The sequence below is a fragment of the Lipotes vexillifer genome, unplaced genomic scaffold, assembly GCF_000442215.2.
Source record: "Lipotes vexillifer unplaced genomic scaffold, Lipotes_vexillifer_v1.1 scaffold253, whole genome shotgun sequence".
Taxonomy (NCBI): domain Eukaryota; kingdom Metazoa; phylum Chordata; class Mammalia; order Artiodactyla; family Lipotidae; genus Lipotes; species Lipotes vexillifer.
Genome location: NW_006780322.1, coordinates 135,469 through 154,929, shown reverse-complemented (window position 1 = coordinate 154,929; position 19,461 = coordinate 135,469). Strand labels below are relative to the sequence as shown.

General features: G+C 36.6%; 1 protein-coding gene across 1 annotated transcript in view; it reads left to right on the top strand.

Moving 5' to 3' along the window:
* ALMS1 (ALMS1 centrosome and basal body associated protein) overlaps positions 1-19,461 on the top strand; it is a 236,820-nt gene that overhangs the window by 125,637 nt on the left and 91,722 nt on the right. Inside the window, exon 15 of the mRNA XM_007453424.1 lies at positions 19,152-19,393. Coding sequence (XP_007453486.1) covers positions 19,152-19,393 — 242 coding nt within the window. The remainder of the gene's footprint in view (positions 1-19,151; positions 19,394-19,461) is intronic.

Sequence of the window (19,461 nt, the reverse complement as noted above, 5' to 3'; positions counted from 1 at the left end):
CCGAAGCTCCCCGCTCCGCCTCCCGCAATCTCCGCCCGCGAAGGGGCTTCCTAGTGTGTGGAGACCTTTCCTCCTTCACAGCTCCCTCCCACTGGTGCAGGTGCCGTCCCTATTCTATTGTCTCTGTTTTTAATTAATATTTTCTTTTGCCCTACCCAGATACGTGGGGAGTTTCTTGCCTTTTGGGAGGTCTGAGGTCTTCTGCCAGCATTCAGTAGGTGTTCTGTAGGAGTTGTTCCACATGTAGATGTATTTCTGGTGTATTTGTGGGGAGGAAGGTGATCTCCGCGTCTTACTCCTCCGCCATCTTTCCACCGCCTCCCTCATTACTGTTTTTGTGGTAAGAAAATTTAATATCTACTCTCTACAACTTTCAACTATATAGTACATTATTGTTAACTATCATCACAATGCTGTGCATAGATCCCCAGAACTTATTCATCTTCTAATTGGAAGTTTGTACCCTTTGACCAATATCTCCCCATTTCCCCCACCCTCCAGCCCCTGGTAAACAGCATTCTACTCTGTGAGCATCAGAGCCTTTGTTAGGTACAGTGTCAGGGACTGAATTAGGTGTTGTGTGTCTTTCCCTGTCTGGTTTATTTCACTTAGCATGATGCCCTCAAGCTCCACCTATGTTGTTGTTGTAAATGACAGGATTTCCTTCTAACAGCTGAATAATATCCCTTTGTGTATATATACACCATGTCTTTCATTTCATTTCATTTTATTGCGCTGGGTCTTAGTTGCAGCTCACGGGCTCCTTAGTTGTGGCATGCGAACTCTTAGTTGTGTCATGCATGTGGGATCTAGTTCCCTGACCAGGGATCGAACTCGGGCCCCTTGCATTGGGAGTGTGGAGTCTTAATGACTGCACCACCAGGGAAGTCCCTACACCATGTCTTCTTTATCCATTTATCCATTGATGGACACAGGATATGGTTGTTTCCATACCATGGCTATTGTAAATAATGCTGCAACGAATATGGGAGTGCAGATACCTGTTTCCATTTCCTTTGGATGTATACCCAGAGATGAGATTGCCGGATTATATGGTAGTTACATTTTTAATTTTTTAAAGAACCTCCCTACTGTTTTCCATTGTGGCAGCACTAATTTACATTCCCACCAACAGTGCATAAGGGTTCTGTTTTCTCTACATCCCTATCAACACTGTTATTTGTTGTCTTTTTGATAATAGCCTTTTTGACAGGTGTGACGTGATCTCATTGAGGTTTTGATTTGCATTTCCCTGATAAATAGTAATGTTGAGCACCTTTTCATCTACCTGTTGGTAATTTGTATATCTTCTTTGGAAAAATGTCTATTCAGTTCTAGTTCCTCTGCCCATTTTTAAATCAGATTTTTTTTTTTGTTATTCAGTTTTATGAGTTCTTTATATATTTTGGATATTAATCGCTTATCAGATATATGGTTTGCAGATATTTTCTCCTCTTCTGTAGGTTACCTTTTCATTTTGTTGACTGTTTTGCTGTACAGAGAATTTGGGGGTTGATGGAGTCCTACTTACTGATTTTTGCTTTTGTAGCTTGTACTTTTGGTGTCACATCCAAAAAAATCACCAGTGAGACCAATGTCAAGGAGTTTTCCCCTATGTTTTCTCCTAGGAGCTTATGGTTTCAGGTCTTATGTTTAAGTCTTTAGCCCATTTTGCATTAATTTGTGAGCGGTAAAAGTAGGAGTCCACTTTCATTTTTTTGGCATATGGATATCTAGTTTTCCCAGCACCTCTTATTGAAGAGACTATCCTTCCCCTACTGAGTAGTCTTGGCTCCCTTGTAAAATATTAGTTGACTGTACATGTGGGGGGTTATTTATGGGTTCTCTGTTCTGTTCCATTGATCTATGTATCTGTTTTTGTGCCAGCACCATACTGTTTTGATCACTATAGCTTTGTAGTATAGTTTGAAATCAGGAAGTATGATGCCTCCAGTTTTGTTCTTTCTCAGAATTGCTCTGGCAATTCAGAGTCTTTTGTGGTTCCATATAAATTTTAGAACTGTTTTTCCTCTTTTTATGAAAAATGGCATTGGAATTTTGGTAGGGATTGCATTGACTCTATCAATGGCTTTGAGTAGTATGGATGTTTAAACAATATTTATTCTTCTAGTTCATGAACACATTTCATGTGTCTTTCCGTTTGTTTGCATCTTCCTCAATTTCCTTCATCAAAGTCTTTTAGTTTTCAGTGAACAGATGTTTTAGCTCCTTGGTTAAATTTATTTCTAGGTATTTATTGATTTGATGCTGTTGTGAATGGGATTATTTTCTTTAGTTCTTTTCAGATATTTTGTTGTTAGTGTATAGAAACAACTGATTTTTGTATGTTGATTTTTGCATCCTGCAACTTTACTGAATTCATTGATTATTTCTAACAGTTTTTGGTGGAATCTTCAGGATTTTCTATTAGATATTAGATCATATCATGTACAAACAAAGACAACTTACTTCTTCCTTTCTGATTGGATGCCTTTTATTTCTTTTTCTTGCCTCATTGCTCTGCTTAGGACTTCCAGTGCTATGTTGAGTAAAAGTGGTGACAGTGGGCACTCTTATCTTGTTCCTGATGTTAGAGGGAAAGCTTCAACCTTTCACCATTGAGTGTAATGTTGGCTGAGGGTTTGTCATACATGACCTTTATTATGTTGAGGGATGTTTCTTCTATACTCAATTTGTTGAGAGTTTTTATCATTGAAGGATGTTGTATTTTATCAAATGCTTTTTCTGTGTCTATTGAGATAATCATATGATTTTTATCTTTTATTCTATTAAAGAAGCATATCATATTTATTGATTTGTATATGTTGAACTATCCTTACATCCTAGGGATAAATCCCAGTTGATCATGGTGTATAATTCTTCTATGTGCTGTTGAATTAGGTTTGCTAATATTTTGTTGAGAAATTTTATGTCTGTATTCATCAGCTGTTGGTCTGTAGTTTTCTTGTAGTGTCTTCATCTAGCTTTGGATCATCATGGTAATATGATGGCCTCATAAAATGAGTTTGCAGATGTTCCTCCCTCTTCAATTTTTGGACAAGTTTGAGAAGGATTGGTGTTAATTCTTCTTGAAATGTTTGTTAGAATTCACCACTTAAACCATCTGGCCCTGGACTTTTCTCTATTGAGAAGATTTGATTACTGATTCTATCTCCTTACTCCATGAGTCTGTTTATATTTTCTCTTTCTTCATGATTCAGTCTTGGTAAGTTGTATGTTTCTGGCAATTTTTCCATCTCTGCCAGGTTATCCAATTTGTTGACATATAATTGTTCATAATCGTCTCTTATGATCCTGTATATTTCTGTGGTATCAGTTGCTTTGTCTTCTCCTTCATTTCTGATTTTATGTATTTGAGTCCTCTCTTTTTTTCTTAGTCTAGCTAAAGGTTTGTCAATTTTGTTTATCTTCAAAAATCTAGTTCTTAATCTTATTGACCTTTTCTATTTTTCTGGTCTCTATTTCATTTATTTCTGCTCTGATCTTTGTTATTTTCCTTTCTTGTGCTGACTTTGGGCTAGTCTGTTCTTTTTCTCATTCCTTGAGATGTAAAGTTATTTATTTGAGGCCTTTCTTTTTTCTTAATAAAGGTGTTTAGCACTATAAATGTCCTTCTTAGAACTGCTTTTGTCTCATAGGTTTTGATATGTTGTGTTCACATTTTCATTTGTTTCAAGATATTTTTTGCTTTCCCTTTTGATTTTTTTAGACATACTTGTATTCAGTACTGTATTGTTTAATTTCCACATATTTGTAGAATTTCCTGGTTCCCCCCAGTATTGATTTCTAGTTTAATATCATTGTGGTCAGAAAAGGTACTTGGCATGATTTAAATCTTGTTAAATTTGCTAAGATTTGTTTTGCAGCCTATATGTGATCTAACTTGGAGAATGTTCTGTGTATGCTTGATAAGAATGTATTCAGCTGCTGAATGTTCTGTAGGTGTCTGTTAAGTCCATTTAGTCTAAAGTATGCTTCAAGTCCAGTGTTTCCTTGTTGATTTTGCTATCTGGGTGATCTGTCCATTGTTGAAAAGTGGGGTGTTTAAAACCATAAACGTGGGAGAAGTAAAAGGGTAGTGATTTTGTATGTGATTGAAGTTAAGTTGTTATCATATAAAATACATTGTTATCTGTAAGATGTTTATGTGAGCCTCGGGGTAACCACAAAGCAAAAACGTATAGTAGATTCACCAAAAAGATGGCAGTCAGAAAATATTACTACGGAAAATCACCAGTTCACAAAGGAAGGCAGCAAGAGAGGAAGAAAGGAACAAGAAAACTACAGAACAGCCAGAAAACAATAAGATGGTATAAGTAAGACCTTACCTATCAATAATTACTGTAAATGTAAATGAATTGAATTCTCCAATCAAAAGACTTGATGGATACAAAATCAAGACCCAACTATATGCTGCCTACAGGAGACTCGCTTTAGCTTTAAGGACATGTGAGCTCAAAGTGAAGGAATGGAAAAAGATACTCCTTACAAGTAGAAACCAAAAGAGAGCAGGGCTGGTTATACTTGTAGCAGACAAAATAGTAACAATAGGCAAAGGGGAGGTCATTATATAATAATAAAGGGGTCAATTCATCAAGATGATATAACAGTCATACACACACACACACACACACACACACACACACACACACACGCACACAGTACACATACACACACGAACACCCCCAACATCAAAGCACTTAAATATATTAAGCAAATACGAACATCTAAAGGGAGAAGTAAACAACAATACAGTAATAGTCAAGGACTTCAGTACCCCACTTTCAACAATGGAAAGTGGTGTTCAGAAACCAGTGAGGTTTTTTTTTTTTTTTTAACATCTTTATTGGGGTATAGTTGCTTTACAATGGTGTGTTAGTTTCTGCTTTATAACAGAGTGAATCAGTTATACATATATATATGTTCCCATATCTCTTCCCTCTTTGTCTCCCTCCCTCCCACCCTCCCTATCCCACCCCTCCAGGCGGTCACAAAGCACCGAGCTGATATCCCTGTGCTATGCGGCTGCTTCCCACTAGCTATCTACCTTACGTTTGGTAGTGTATATATGTCCATGCCTCTCTCTCGCTTTGTCACAGCTTACCCTTCCCCCTCCCCATATCCTCAAGTCCGTTCTCCAGTAGGTCTGTGTCTTTATTCCTGTCTTACCCCTAGGTTCTTCATGACATTTTTTTTTCTTAAATTCCATATATATGTGTTAGCATACGGTATTTGTCCTTCTCTTTCTGACTTACTTCACTCTGTATGACAGACTCTAGATCTATCCACCTCATTACAAATAGCTCAATTTCGTTTCTTTTTATGGCTGAGTAATATTCCATTGTATATATGTGCCACATCTTCTTTATCCATTCATCCGACGATGGGCACTTAGGTTGTTTCCATCTCCGGGCTATTGTAAATAGAGCTGCAATGAACATTTTGGTACATGACTCTTTCTGAATTCTGGTTTCCTCAGGGTATATACCTAGTAGTGGGATTGCTGGGTCATATGGTAGTTCTATTTGTAGTTTTTTAAGGAACCTCCATACTGTTCTCCATAGTGGCTGAACCAATTCACATTCCCACCAGCAGTGCAAGAGTGTTCCCTTTTCTCCACACCCTCTCCAGCATTTATTGTTTGTAGATTTTTTGATGATGGCCATTCTGACTGGTGTGAGATGATATCTCATTGTAGTTTTGATTTGCATTTCTCTAATGATTAATGATGTTGAGCATTCTTTCATGTGTTTGTTGGCAGTCTGTATATCTTCTTTGGAGAAATGTCTATTTAGGTCTTCTGCCCATTTTTGGATTGGGTGGTTTATTTTTTTGTTATTGAGCTGCATGAGCTGCCTGTAAATTTTAGAGATTAATCCTTTGTCAGTTGACTCATTTGCAAATATTTTCTCCCATTCTGAGGGTTGTCTTTTGGTCTTTGTTTATGGTTTCCTTTGCTGTGCAAAAGCTTTTAAGTTTCATTAGGTCCCATTTGTTTATTTTTGTTTTTATCTCCATTACTCTAGGAGATGGGTCAAGAAGGATCTTGCTGTGATAACCAGTGAGGTTTGCTCATTGCTACTAGGATGACACTGCTTCTTGCCCCTCTGAGTGAATAAAACTAAAGATTATAGGTATTAACTCATGCATATATGTACACCTATATTCATTTTCATCTCTATTGTAATGTGTATGTGTGTGTGTATATATATATATGTATGTATGTATGTATGTGTATGTATTTTTTTTTAAACCACAAGTCGATGTTGATACCTCCAACTAGTCCAAAACCACAGGGTTGATTCTAGCCTTTTCCCTTTCTTTATTTATAACTTCTTTCTCCAATGGCGATAAACATGGCTCTCATTATTTACAGTATATTTACCCTAGTATATAAATAAAGTTTCAGAATTCTTATCCCATACCCAGGTGAGAAACAAATTTTCCACCTAGAGTACAGGTTTTATGTATAGTATCCAGTCCAGACATTGTTTCTGTTTCCTGGGTTAGCTTTTTTCTTCCTTATAGACTTCAGCATGAGGATGTGATTCATTTATAATGCAGTTAGATTCATTTCTTACATCCTATATTCCATTTTGCCCCAATATCTTGGTTAATTTTTTTAAAATTTACATACTATAAAATTTACATACTGTAAAATTTACTTTTTGTGGTGTATAGTTCTATCAGTTTTGATAAATCCACATCACAGTTCCATACAAAGCATTTCTGTCAGTCCAAAAATTCTCGCATGCCATCCCTTTATAGACAGTCCCTCCCCTGACCCCTGGCAATTCCTGATCTGTTTTCTTCCAAGTTTTACCTTTCCAGAGTGTCATGTAAATGAAATCATGAAATATATAATAGCCCTTTGGGTTTGGCTTCTTTTACTTTACAAAGTATATTTAAGGTTTACCCATCTCATTTTATGAATCAGTTTTTTACTTTTTAATGCTTTATTACAAGCATAAAGCAATAAAAAGTTTTTAAAAATACAGTTTATCGATACATTCACTCTTTGAGGGATATTTGGGTTGTTTCCAGTTTGGGGTGATTACAGTTAGAGCTGCTGAGTCATGTGGTATATGTGTGTGTTTAACTTTACAAGAACTGTTTAGAACTAAACTATACTAAACTGTTTTTCAGGGTGGCTGTATCTTTGTATTTCCACTAGGAATATACAAGTGTTTCAGTTACTCTCCATCCTCGCCAACTTGTGGTATTGTCAGTATATTTTAACTATTATAATAGGGGCTTTCCTCTATATGTTTCTCCTTGAGCTCCCCTTTTTTGGTCCTCAGAACAGAAAGCAAGGGCTTAATTTACCCCTCTCTTTTATGTGCTTCCTGTGGCTACTTTGTGTCAGTGCCAGGTGACTCAGTAAAGAGAAAAAAAAAATCAACACAGGTTCACCTCACCCTCTTCAGACCACACCTTCTCTGGTAAAAGAGGAGGGTCGCCCCCCCCCCCTCAGAATTTTAAACTTCTTCTGGTCCCTGTTACTGCTGTACCACTGCCTCCATGAGATTACTTGAGTGCTTGAGATTACTAGAAAGGGAGAAAAGAAAAACAGGGATTTTTTCACACTATTTCTGCTTCCACTCCTCATGCCTGAATTAGAGGGCTTCTTCTGGAGGTCTTCCTGTCTGTGCTAATGTCCACTTCTAAGTGTCAGACTCTATTATTGAGTTCAGGTCATTGGATACTAAAGGAAACAATGGTAAACTAACTCATCACCAATTTAATAGTACTTCAGATGTTGCTGATCTTCAACAATTTGCCTGCTCCTATTTTTCAAGAGTTTTCTAAGAGCTGCTCCATGTAGTTTGCCTAGGTTTTATAGCTGCACTTAGTGGGAGAGACAGAATGGGTTATGATTGATTACCCCAAACTGGAGCTGAAAGTACCATTTTTCATTCTCATTAACAGCATATGCAAGTTACATTGCAACACTTGGTATTTCCAGGGTTTTTAAAAAATTAATTAATTAATTTTTGGCTGCGTTGGGTCTTTGTTGCTGCGCGTGGGCTTTCTCTAGTTGCGGCGAGCGGGGGCTACTCTTCGTTGTGGTGCGTGGGCTTCTCATTGCAGTGGCTTCCCTAGTTGCAGAGCACGGGCTCTAGGTGCGCGGGCTTCAGTAGTTGCGGCACGTGGGCTCAGTAGTGGCTCGCTGGCTATAGAGCACAGGCTCAGTAGTTGTGGCGCATGGGCTTAGTTGCTCCGCCGCATGTGGGATCTTCCCAGAAAAGGACTCAAACCCGTGTCCCCTGCATTGGCAGGCAGATTCTTAACCACTGCGCCACCAGAGAAGTCCCTCCAGTTATTTTTAATTTTAGCCATTCTAAATGTGGATGTGAAATGGTATGTTATTGTGGTTTTAATTTGTTTTTCCCTGATGACTCATGATGCTGAGCATTGCTTCTGTGCTTCTTGGCCATTTTTATGTCTTTATGAAGTGTCTGTTTAATTTTTCCGTTGGATTGTCTCATGACTTTAAGAATTTTTAATATATTCAAGATACAGATCCTCTGTGTATTGCAAATATTTTCTCACAGTCTGTGGTTTGATTTTCATTTTCTTACTGGTGTCTTTTGATGAAGAAAAAGTTTTAATTTTTATGAAATCCAGTTTGTTAATTTTTCTGTTGGAAGTATAGTTGATGTGCAATATTGTATAGGTTACAAGTGTACAATACAGTGATTCACAATTTTTAAAGGTTATACTCCATTTATAGTTATTATGAAATATTGGCCATATTCCTTGTGTTGTACAATATATACAGCTTATGTAGCTTAATTTATGCATAATAGTTTGTACCTCTTAATTCCCTACCCCTATATTGCCCCTCCCCCTTCCCTCTCCCCACTGGTAACCACTAGGTTGTTCTCTATATCTGTTAGTCTGTTTCTTTTTTGTTATATTCACTAGTTTATTGTATTTTTTAGATTCCACATGTAATTGATATCATACAGGATTTGTTTTTCTCTCTCTGACTTAATTTCACTTAGCATGATGCTCTACAAGTCCCACCCAAAATTTTGTTCAGATACCTAGGCTTAGGACACTCCTCAAACCCAGAGAATTTGAGAGGAAGTTTATTACTCACACAGGGGACCCCTGGGAAGAGTTGGGTGGGCACAAGCAGGTCCAGGCTGGCTTGGGCACAGCAGAGAGGGCTTTGTAGGGTGGAACTGAGAAAAAAGTCTATGTATGGGCAGTTTAAATTTTCTGCTGGTGCCAAAGGAGGAGGCAGTCATACTCAGGCTTATCAGCCTTTCCAGATGTGGAGCAAAAGGTGAGGCTTAAAAAGAAGTCAGTAATCAAACATCAAAAATTGTGTCAGACTCTATTGCAGTAGTTATTGTAGAGATTATCATATGTATTCCTAATTTATGTATTATCCTTCTTGCTAGATACAATCTACCTAATTAATATTTTGTTAGGATTTGTACATTTGTGTTCATGGGGGATATTCACCTATAATTTTCTTCTCCTGCAATATCTTTGTCTGAGTTTGGTATGAGCATTGGGCTGACCTCATAAGTATATTGGGACACTCTGAAAGAGTTTGTGTAAGATTGGTACTATTTCTCTTAGATATTTGGCAGAATTCACCATTTTGGCCTGGAGTTTTTATTATAGATTCAATTTCTTTAATAGATTTGACTATGCAGATTTTTTTTTTTTTCTTGTGTCAGTTTGGAAAGTATTCTTCAGTTAAATAAGTTGTCAAAAATTGTTGGCATGAGTTATTTTCACAGTATTCTTATATCCTTTCAATTTCTGAATCTCCAGTGATATTAGCTTTCTTATGTCTGGTATTAGTAATTTGTGTTTTATCCTTTTTTGTTTGGTCACTCTTGCTAGGGCTTTAGCAGTTTGGGTTTTTATGATCCTCTGATGTGTTTTTTCTGTTTGATTAGTTGCTGCTGTATTTTTTTTTTTCTGTTTTGGGTTTAACTTAACTTTTTCTATCTTTCTGAGAATAGATACTTTTTTTACATATTCATTAATTTTTAGCTTTCTTTTCTAGTGTAAACAGATTTTTATGTAGTCTTTCATCATCTTTGTACAAAATATTTTCTCATATCATAACTTTTTCTTTGATCCATGGTTATGTAGAGATGTGTTTCTTAATTTCCAATTATATAAGAACATATAAATGATTTTTTATTTTTAGTTAATTCTTTTTGGTCATTGAGATTATATTCTTAATGATTTCAGTATACTTAAATTTTTTAGAACTGCTTTATGATATGATATATTTTTATTTTGATCAGTGTGCAATTGAAAGAAATGTGTATTCTGCCATTGCTTCTTATGATATTCTGTGTATGGTACTTTGGTCCATTTGGTCAGCTGTTACGTTGAAGTCTTCATTTTTACTGAATTTTTGTCTGCTTGTTTAATCAGCATTTGAGAACAGCATGTTAATACCTCCTTTTTTCTCCTTAGCCATGTGGTAGTAAGTTATTGACCTACTGCCCCATCACTCTCATCGTTTCCTATGAAAAGAACATTCTCCTACATAACCAGTAAAGCTGTGAAAATCAGGAAATTAATATCAATGTGTTATAGACACTATTCCAGTTTTTCCAATTGTCCCAGTAAGATTTTTTATAACAAAAAGGAGCAATTCAAAATCACATATTGCTTTAGTTGTCATGACTCTTTAATTTCCTTTAATCTGGAACAGTTCTTCAGTCTTTCCTTCACTTTCATTACCTTGACACTTTTTTAAAAAATTAATTAATTAATTTATGGCTGTGTTGGGTCTTCGTTTCTGTGCGAGGGCTTTCTCTAGTTGTGGCAAGTGGGGGCCACTCTTCATCACGGTGCGCGGGCCTCTCACTATCACGGCCTCTCTTGTTGTGGAGCACAGGCTCCAGATGCACAGGCTCAGTAATTGTGGCTCACAGGCCCAGTTGCTCTGCGGCATGTGGGATCTTCCCAGACCAGGGCTCGAACACATCTCCCCTGCATTGGCAGGCAGATTCTCAACAACTGTGCCACCAGGGAAGCCCTACCTTGCCACTTTTGAAGATTACAGGTCAGTTAGTTTGTAGAGTGTTTTTCAGTTTGGGTTTCTCTGATGTTTCTTCATGATTAAGTTCAGGTGAGATATTTTTGGTAGGGTTATCACAGAATTGACATTGAATTCTTCTTATAACATCTTAGCAGCTGTCATATTTGTCCCACTGCTGACAGTGATCACTTTAATTACTTAGTAAGGTTGTGGGCTAGGTTTCTCAACTGGAAAGTTACTGTTTTCCACTTTGTAGCTAAGTGTTTTATGGGGAGGAACTTTGAAATTATGTAAGTATCTCAGTCCTCAGAAGACTTTTAGTTTATTTCTATCTGTACAGAATCATCCTTTCATTCAGTGGGTTATGATTTATTGCTATCTTTTCTTCACTCTTTATTTTAAAAATACATAGACTTAACGAGAGATTACAAAAATAGTCCAGAGAGTCCCAGGTATCTATCGCTCAGCTTTCCCATTGGTAATGTCTTATATAACTGTAGTACATTTTCAAAGTGACATTAGGAAATTGACATGGGCACAATATAATTAACTAAACTACAGAACTTAACCATATTTCACCAAGTTTTGCATGCACTCAGGCTTTTTTGAATGCATATGTGTATAATTTTGTGAAATTTAATCACATTGTGATTTCACATAACCACTACTATAATCAAGATATAGAAATATTCTGTCACCACAAAGAAATTCCCTTATGCCTGCCCCTCTGTAGTCACACTCCTCTCCCCTGCCCTCTGCATTCTTTAAACCCTGGAAACTAGTGACCTGTTTTCCTACTATATGGTTTTGTCATTTTGTGAATGTTTTGTAAATTGAATCATATAACATGTAACCTTTGAGATTAGCTCTTTTTACTTAACATGATGACCTGGAGATCCATCCAAGTTGTTGTGTATATCAATGTTTGTTTGTTTTTTTAATTGCTAAGTAGCATTCCATTGTATGGATACATACCAGTTTATTTAACCATTTCTCTGTTGAAGGATGTTTGGGTTGTTTCCAACTTTTGACTCTTATTAATAAAGCTGCTGTGAACATTCATATACTTTTTTTTACACAAATGAAGTTTCTGTTTCTCTCAGACAGTGATTCTCAACCAGGGGTGAGTTTGGCTCCCCGGAGGCAGTAGCAACATCTGAAGTCATTTTTGATTGTCACAACTAGGAAGGAATTTTGCTGTTGCCATCAGGGATGCTGCTGAATACCCTGGAATACACAGAGTAGTCAGTACCCCACAACAAAGAAGTATTTGGTTCATTTTTAGTAGTGCCAAGGTTGAGAAACTGCTCTAGGATAAGTGCCCAAGAGTGTGATTGTTGGGTTGTATAGTAAGTATATGTTTATCTTTTAAGAATCTGCCAAACTGTTTTCCAGGGTGGTTGTACCATTTTGCATTTCTACTGGCAATATATGAGAGATCTGGTTTCTTCACATCCTTGTCAGTTTTTGTTATTGTCAGTATTTTTAATTTATTTTATTATTATAATTATAATTTTATTATTATAAATGATTATTATTTATTTTTATTTATTTATTTTATTTTATTTTATTATTTTATTTATTAGCCATCCTAATAAGTATATAGGGATATCTCATTGTTGTTCTAATCTGCATTTCTCTAAATGACTAATGAGGATGAACATTTTTTCATGTGTTTGTCTTCGGTATATTATCTTTGGTGAACTGTGTGTTTAAGTTTTGCTATTTTCTAACTGCATTTTTTTTTTTACTGTTGAATTTAGAGAGTTTTAATCTATTCTGTATAAAAGTTTTTTGTTGGATATGAGATCTTATACAAAGTTATGTTTTCTTATATTCATTGTTACTATTGCAATTTGTTTTCATGCTCAAAATGCCACTGATTTACTGACCAGTGGCAGCTCCTTCAAGCTGGTTTCTGTATCCTTTTTACATGTTTTTGTCATCTTTTGCACATGTCTTTGCCTTCTGGCACAACAAGATACTTCAGGCTCATAACTTCTTCTTCCCCAGCTCTGAAATTGGCCATTTCTCCAAGGAACCTGCTTTCTTTTAATGGAAAGTGATATTTGGAAGCCAAGATTTGAGCATTGCTATTGGGCTGCTCCCAGCCTTCTTAGTGGACTTATGTACATACGTACATACATACATACATAAATACACACACACGCTCCTTTACATTTATTTCTGTATCTGTCTATATATATTAAAAACCATAAGCTCACACCCATGTATACAATTCTAATTCAGTTTTATTCTACTTTTTTTTCTCTTTCTGTGTTTGTAACTCCCTTATCCAATAGTGAGAACCCTCACTTCTTATGTGCTTTATATATTTATTTATTTATTTGCTCAATCTGCCATGTGTAACTAATCTCCCATCATTCCTGCCATCCTCTCCCCAGCTAGGATTGGCCTCACTCACTACTTGGATTCTGACTCTCCTTTCAGACTACCTTTTTGTTTGGATGTTCTTCTTACCCTGCTGGGGCTTTGACACTCCATTCTAGACTACCCCTAAACATAGATAACATCCCCCAACTTGACTTTTGACTTCCTCCCATCAGAATGCTCACCCCATGTATGTGGACACCCTCCTCACCTCACTTAGACTCTTAACTCCCCGAGATGGACTACTTCCTCACAGGAGCATCTTCCTCATCCTGCTTAGGCTTTTGGTATCTCACATTGGGCCTCCTCTCTGCTTGGATGCCCTCATCCTGTCTAGGATCTGATTCAGGATGCCTCGCTACCCTGTTGGACACCCTCATCACCCAGGCTGTGACATCTCAGGTCAGATTACCTCCCCTTATCCTGTATGGTAGATATTGCTGTTACCTTGCTTCAGCTCTGACTCACCAAACCGGGCTACTCCCAAGCCCTGGATGACACCCTTCTCATTCTGCAGGGGATCTGACTTACCAGCCCAGGCTGCCTGTCTGTGAAGATTATTTTCTCTACTCTGCTCTAGTTCTGCCACTTTATGTTAGGCTGCTCCACTGTAGAGACACCTTCCTCATTCTGGCTGGGCAGTAAGTTCCCATGCCAAGCTGGACCTTCTTCTTCATGGAAACCCTCCTCATCCTCCTCTGATATTGCATAACAAGCCACACCTCCCCAGATTCTCTTTGCCCTGATTGGATTGTGATACTCCGTGCTAAAGCTACTCCTTTACATGGGCACCCTCCTGACCCCGATGAGGCTCTTATACCTTACTCTGGGCCACTGTTGCCTCACCCACTGTGAATGTCCACCTAATGGTTTTAAGATTCAGTTGTTCAGGAAGGGAAAGGTAAAAGGAGAGAATAAAAAGCCGGGAGGAAGAGAAAGGTAAGGGGAAGCTTATTTTTGATTAGTGTTTGCTTGGGGTATCCTTTTCCATTCTTTTAACTTAGTGTATCTATGATCTTATATTAAAGCATTTCTCTTGTGAATAGCATATACTTGGGTCTTGTTCATCTTGTCAACCTTTGTCTTTTAATTGGGATATTTAGTTCATTTATATTTAATGTAATCATTGAGGTGGTTGATTTTAAGTTTTGCCACTTTGCTGTTTTCTATTACTCTTGTCCTTTATTATTTTAATCAATTATCTTGATTTCATGTTAGCTCCTTTACTGGATTCTTTTGTTATACTTTTTCTCTATTCTTTTAGTGATTTTTCTAGAGATTATACTTCTTGACTTTACCTTAAATTAGTATTCTTACCATTTTATGAAAAATGAAGCATCTCACAACAGTTTAACTCCATTCGCCCCCTCCTGCTGTTTGTGCTTTTGTTGTATATTTCTGTTCTACATCCCCACAAGACATTATTATTGTTTATTTATAAAACAACATATAAATATAAAGGTGTATGTACCTGGGTATATGTACATGTATATATTAAACACACACACACACACACTTTAAGTGCTCTTTGTTCTTTCCTGCAGTTCTGTTCTATGTTGGCCATTTTACTTCAGCCTAAAAAAATTTCTTCTAGTATTCCCTAAGGTCTGCTGGGGATCAGTTTTCTTATTTTTCATTTATCTGTATTTGATTTTTAAAAATTGATTCCAATTTTCTGTTGAGATTCTCCATGTTTTTTTTTTCTCCTCTTTTGCGGTACACGGGCCTCTCACTGCCGTGGCCTCTCCCGTTGCGGAGCACAGGCTCTGGACACGCAGACTCAGCGGCCATGGCTCACAGGCCCAGCCACTCCACGGCATGTGGGATCCTCCGAGACCCAGGCACAAACCCATGTCCCCTGCATCGGCAGGTGGACTCCCAACCACTGCGCCACCAGGGAAGCCCTAGATTCTCCATATTTTTATCTATTAATCCCCATCTTTTACTCTCAATATAGTCATTTTAAAGTTCTGTGCTAACTCCAGAATCTGAATTCCCTCTAAATCAATTTTTCTTGGATTTTTGCCTTAATTTTGAGTCACTTTTTCCTGCTTCACAAATTTCATAACTTTTGATTGTGTGCTGGACATTGTGAATAAAAAAATCATAGAGACTGAAGATGCTATTACTTTGCACCAGAGAAGATTTACCCTTTTCTCTGTTAATCAGAGTGGCTGATCATTTCAGTCATTTCAGGAATTTTACTAGATCAGAACTGGGTTGGAGCTTTAGTTATCTCATCCTACCTATGATTTTTCCTAATTTGTGGGCTCCTTGGATTTTTGCTGTAAGCCTGACAGTTCTTTGATTCTTCAATAAATACAGTCAGTTATTGACTTCAGTCTTTCAGATGTTTGAATTCAGTTCTTTAGGCTCTCAGTTCTCACAGCTTCAGAGTATGGCAAATGTAAGGAGAGACCAGCTATGTGTTTGTTGCCTTTACACTTTCTCAATGAAAATTTGTCTCATAAACACTGAAACATTGCAGATGATTTCACCTTTTCTGACTCCGCACCCTTCTTGGGGATGGCACTTCTGGGTTTTTACTGTGAGTCTGGTAGGTCTCTAATTCCTCACTTTTGAAAGTTCTCTCCCTCAGGCCTTAGGTATTTAGCTTCTTGCTTTATATAGGTTCAAAAACTGACAAATGTCTTGAAGAGGAGACCTAATGATTGTCACAGGCCCCTTTATCTAGTGGGATTTGGTTTGTTAGTGCCATGACTGTGCAGGAAATTTCACTCTGCTTTCTTGGCTCAGTCCCCCATCATCCTATACCACCCTGGCACTAAGGAAATGTCCTGTGGGGGAAATTGGTTTGACATTCTGCTAGATTTCACTCCATCATGCCAGCAAATGAGTTCATCAAAAGCTCTGGTGATTTCTCTTTTCCAGTGGAGTATGTCTCCCTACACCAAACCTCTGCTCCAAATCTCTAAATGTCCCTCTCTAGCATATTAGTTGACATTGTTTCTTGATTGCTTCCTTAGCTCTATGATCTTTTATTCAATTTTGTTTGCTTGTTGCAGCAGGAGTGATGCAGGTAGGCCTGTGCCTACCTAATGCAGGCATATTAATATGGAGATATGGGTTTGGTCCCAGACACCACAATAAAGAGAATATCATAATAAAGCAAGTCACATGAGTTGTTTGGTTTCCCAGTGCATATAAAAGTTATGTTTATGCTATACTGTAGTCTATTAAGTGTGCAATAGCATTATGTCTAAAAAAAGTACGTATCTTAATTTGAAAGTAGACTTTAAAAATGCTAACCATCATCTGAGCCTTCAGCAAGTTGTAATCTTTTTACAATAGTAACATCAAAGATGACTGATCACAGATCATGTAACAAGTATAATAATGAAAAAGTTTGAAATATTGTGAGAATTACCAAATGTGACATAGAGACACAAAGTGAGCAAATGCTGCTGGAAAAATGGCACCACTACTAGACTTGCTTGACACAGGGTTGCCACAAACCTTCAATTTGTTAAAAAAAAAAAAAAAAAAAAAAACATTATCTGCAAGGTACAATAAAGTGAAGTGCAATAAAGTGAGGTATGCCTATACATCCTGCCTCAAAGTAGAAATCCTATTTAGGTCACCTTTAATTTCTCTCTATGATATATTAATAGTTTTCTGTTTAGGGTTCTTACATTTTTTATTATACTTATTATTAGGTATATGATGTTTTGATGATAATGTATATGGCATATTTTTTAGTTTTTAATTTTATAACTTTTCAGACACCAAAAAATGTTAGTGGAAGTTTTTAAAGTTTGGTCTCGTATCTGGCAACTCTTCTAAAAACTAACTGATATCCTAATAAGTTATCTGTAGATTGTTTTGGATTTTCTGTATCCTTAATTATATCAAATATGGAAAGTGACAGGACTATTTCTTCCTTTCTTATCCTTATATTTCTGATTTCTTTTTCCTGCCTCACTGCTAATGCCATTTAATACTTTTACTAACATGTTGAATAGAAAAGGTAAGAGTTGGCATTCTTACTTTGTTCCTAATCTTACAGTGGACATTCTCCACATTTCACTGTAAATAGAATGGTGGCTCTAAAGTTTTTTGTAGTTTCCCTTTGCTATGAGTTTTTAATCATACATAATTATTGAATTTTATCAAATGTTTTATCTGACTATACTGCTATGATCATATACATTTCTCCTTTATTTTATTGATGTGGTGCATGACATTTGTTGATATTTGAATGTTAACTCACCTTGCATTTCTGGAGTAAAACAGCTTGGTAGGAATTCACACACACACACATTCACTCACTCACACACTCTACATTTGATTGTCTAACATTTTGTTTATGATTTTTGCTTCTATATACATAATGGAGATGGGCCTATTTTCTTTTCTCATAATTGTCCTTTTAATTAGTAAATAGTGTATAGAGGGTAGAGATTTAAAAGACCTTTTAAAAGGTCTTCTTCTGTGATATAATAAAATACAGTATTACTCCATTTTTTAAAAATGACTTTTTTTATTTTCAAATAATTTCAAATCTGCAGAAAAGATACAAACATAATAGAGTTCCCTTTACCTCTCTCCCAGTTTTTCCTATTGCTAACATCTTATACTACCATAGTATATTTTTCAAAATTAAAAAGCCAACATTTATATATTACTATTAACTAAACTTAAGACTTTTTTTTTATTTCACCAGTTTTCCTGTTAATGACCTTTTTCTGTTCTAGGACCCAATCCAGTATATCACATTCCACTTAGTTGTCATGTCTGCTTAGTCTTCTCTGGTCTATGACAGTTCCTCATTCCTTCCTTGTTTTTCATGATTTTGACAGTCTTGAGGAATATTGGTCTGATATTCTCAATCTGGATTTGGCTGATGTTTTTCTCATGATTAGACTGGAGTTACAGGTTTTGGCAAAGAATACCGCAGAAGCGAAATAACCTTCTCATCACATCATTTACAGAGAGTATGTAGTGTCTCCGTGACATCACTGGTGATGTGAAACATCATCACTTGCATAACATGGTGTTTGCTAGGTTTCTCCACTGTAAAGTTACTTTTTCTCCCATTTTATACTCTCTTTGGAATTCAATCATTAAGACCAGCCCAGGACTGGACTTAACGGGAAGATTAAGCTTCACCTCCACCTCCTTGGGGAGGAGATGGATGCTGGGGGTGAGGTTACCTACATATGGAATTCTTATGTTGGCAAGATTTGTCTTCTCCCTCCCTCCTATTATTTATTTATTTATACACTCATTTATTTACTCCATTGTGTTTTAATATGGATACTTTATAATCTGTATACATAGTTACAACCTTAAAAACCTCTGGTTCCCCCACTGACATAAACTTTTTGAGGAAAGGCTTTGTTTCTTTTTTATTTTTGTACACTCTATGCGTTTAGTATAGTCCCCTAATTTATAGTGGACTTCTAATAATTATTTTTTAATGGATATCTTTTCACTTCAACTGAAAAGTACCCTTTCCTTATATAATAGCATTCTAAATCCAAAATAAAAGTAGATTTTAATGTAAGTAAAAGTAAACTCATGGATGATCACATTGTAATAAGTATGTAAAGAAGCAAAAGGTACTGCAGAAATAACTTAACCATTTGAGTTGGATGTCTCCAAAAAATATTGAAGTCACATTTGGAAAGAAATTACAGTATTTGATAAGCCAAGGATATGACCTGCTGTGTGCTTTCTCTTTTTTGTTCAGATCACCAAAGGAGACTAAGACCCCGTTTTCTCCCTTCTCTGGAAAGTTATCATCTGATGCAGTCACTCAGATAACAACAGAAAGTCCAGGAAAAGCCATGTTTTCATCTGAGATTTTTGTTAATGCTGAAGATCGTGGACATGATATTCCAGAGCTCAGTACACGGAAGTTGGGCAAAGTTCCTATCAAGTTTGCTTCATCGTCTTCAGTCCAACAGATTACTGTTCCTCATGGCAGAGATGGTAAGAGAATTTTAGGTCATATTACCAACTTCTGTGTGTAATTAAGAAATTTCTTGATTGGGTCTTTC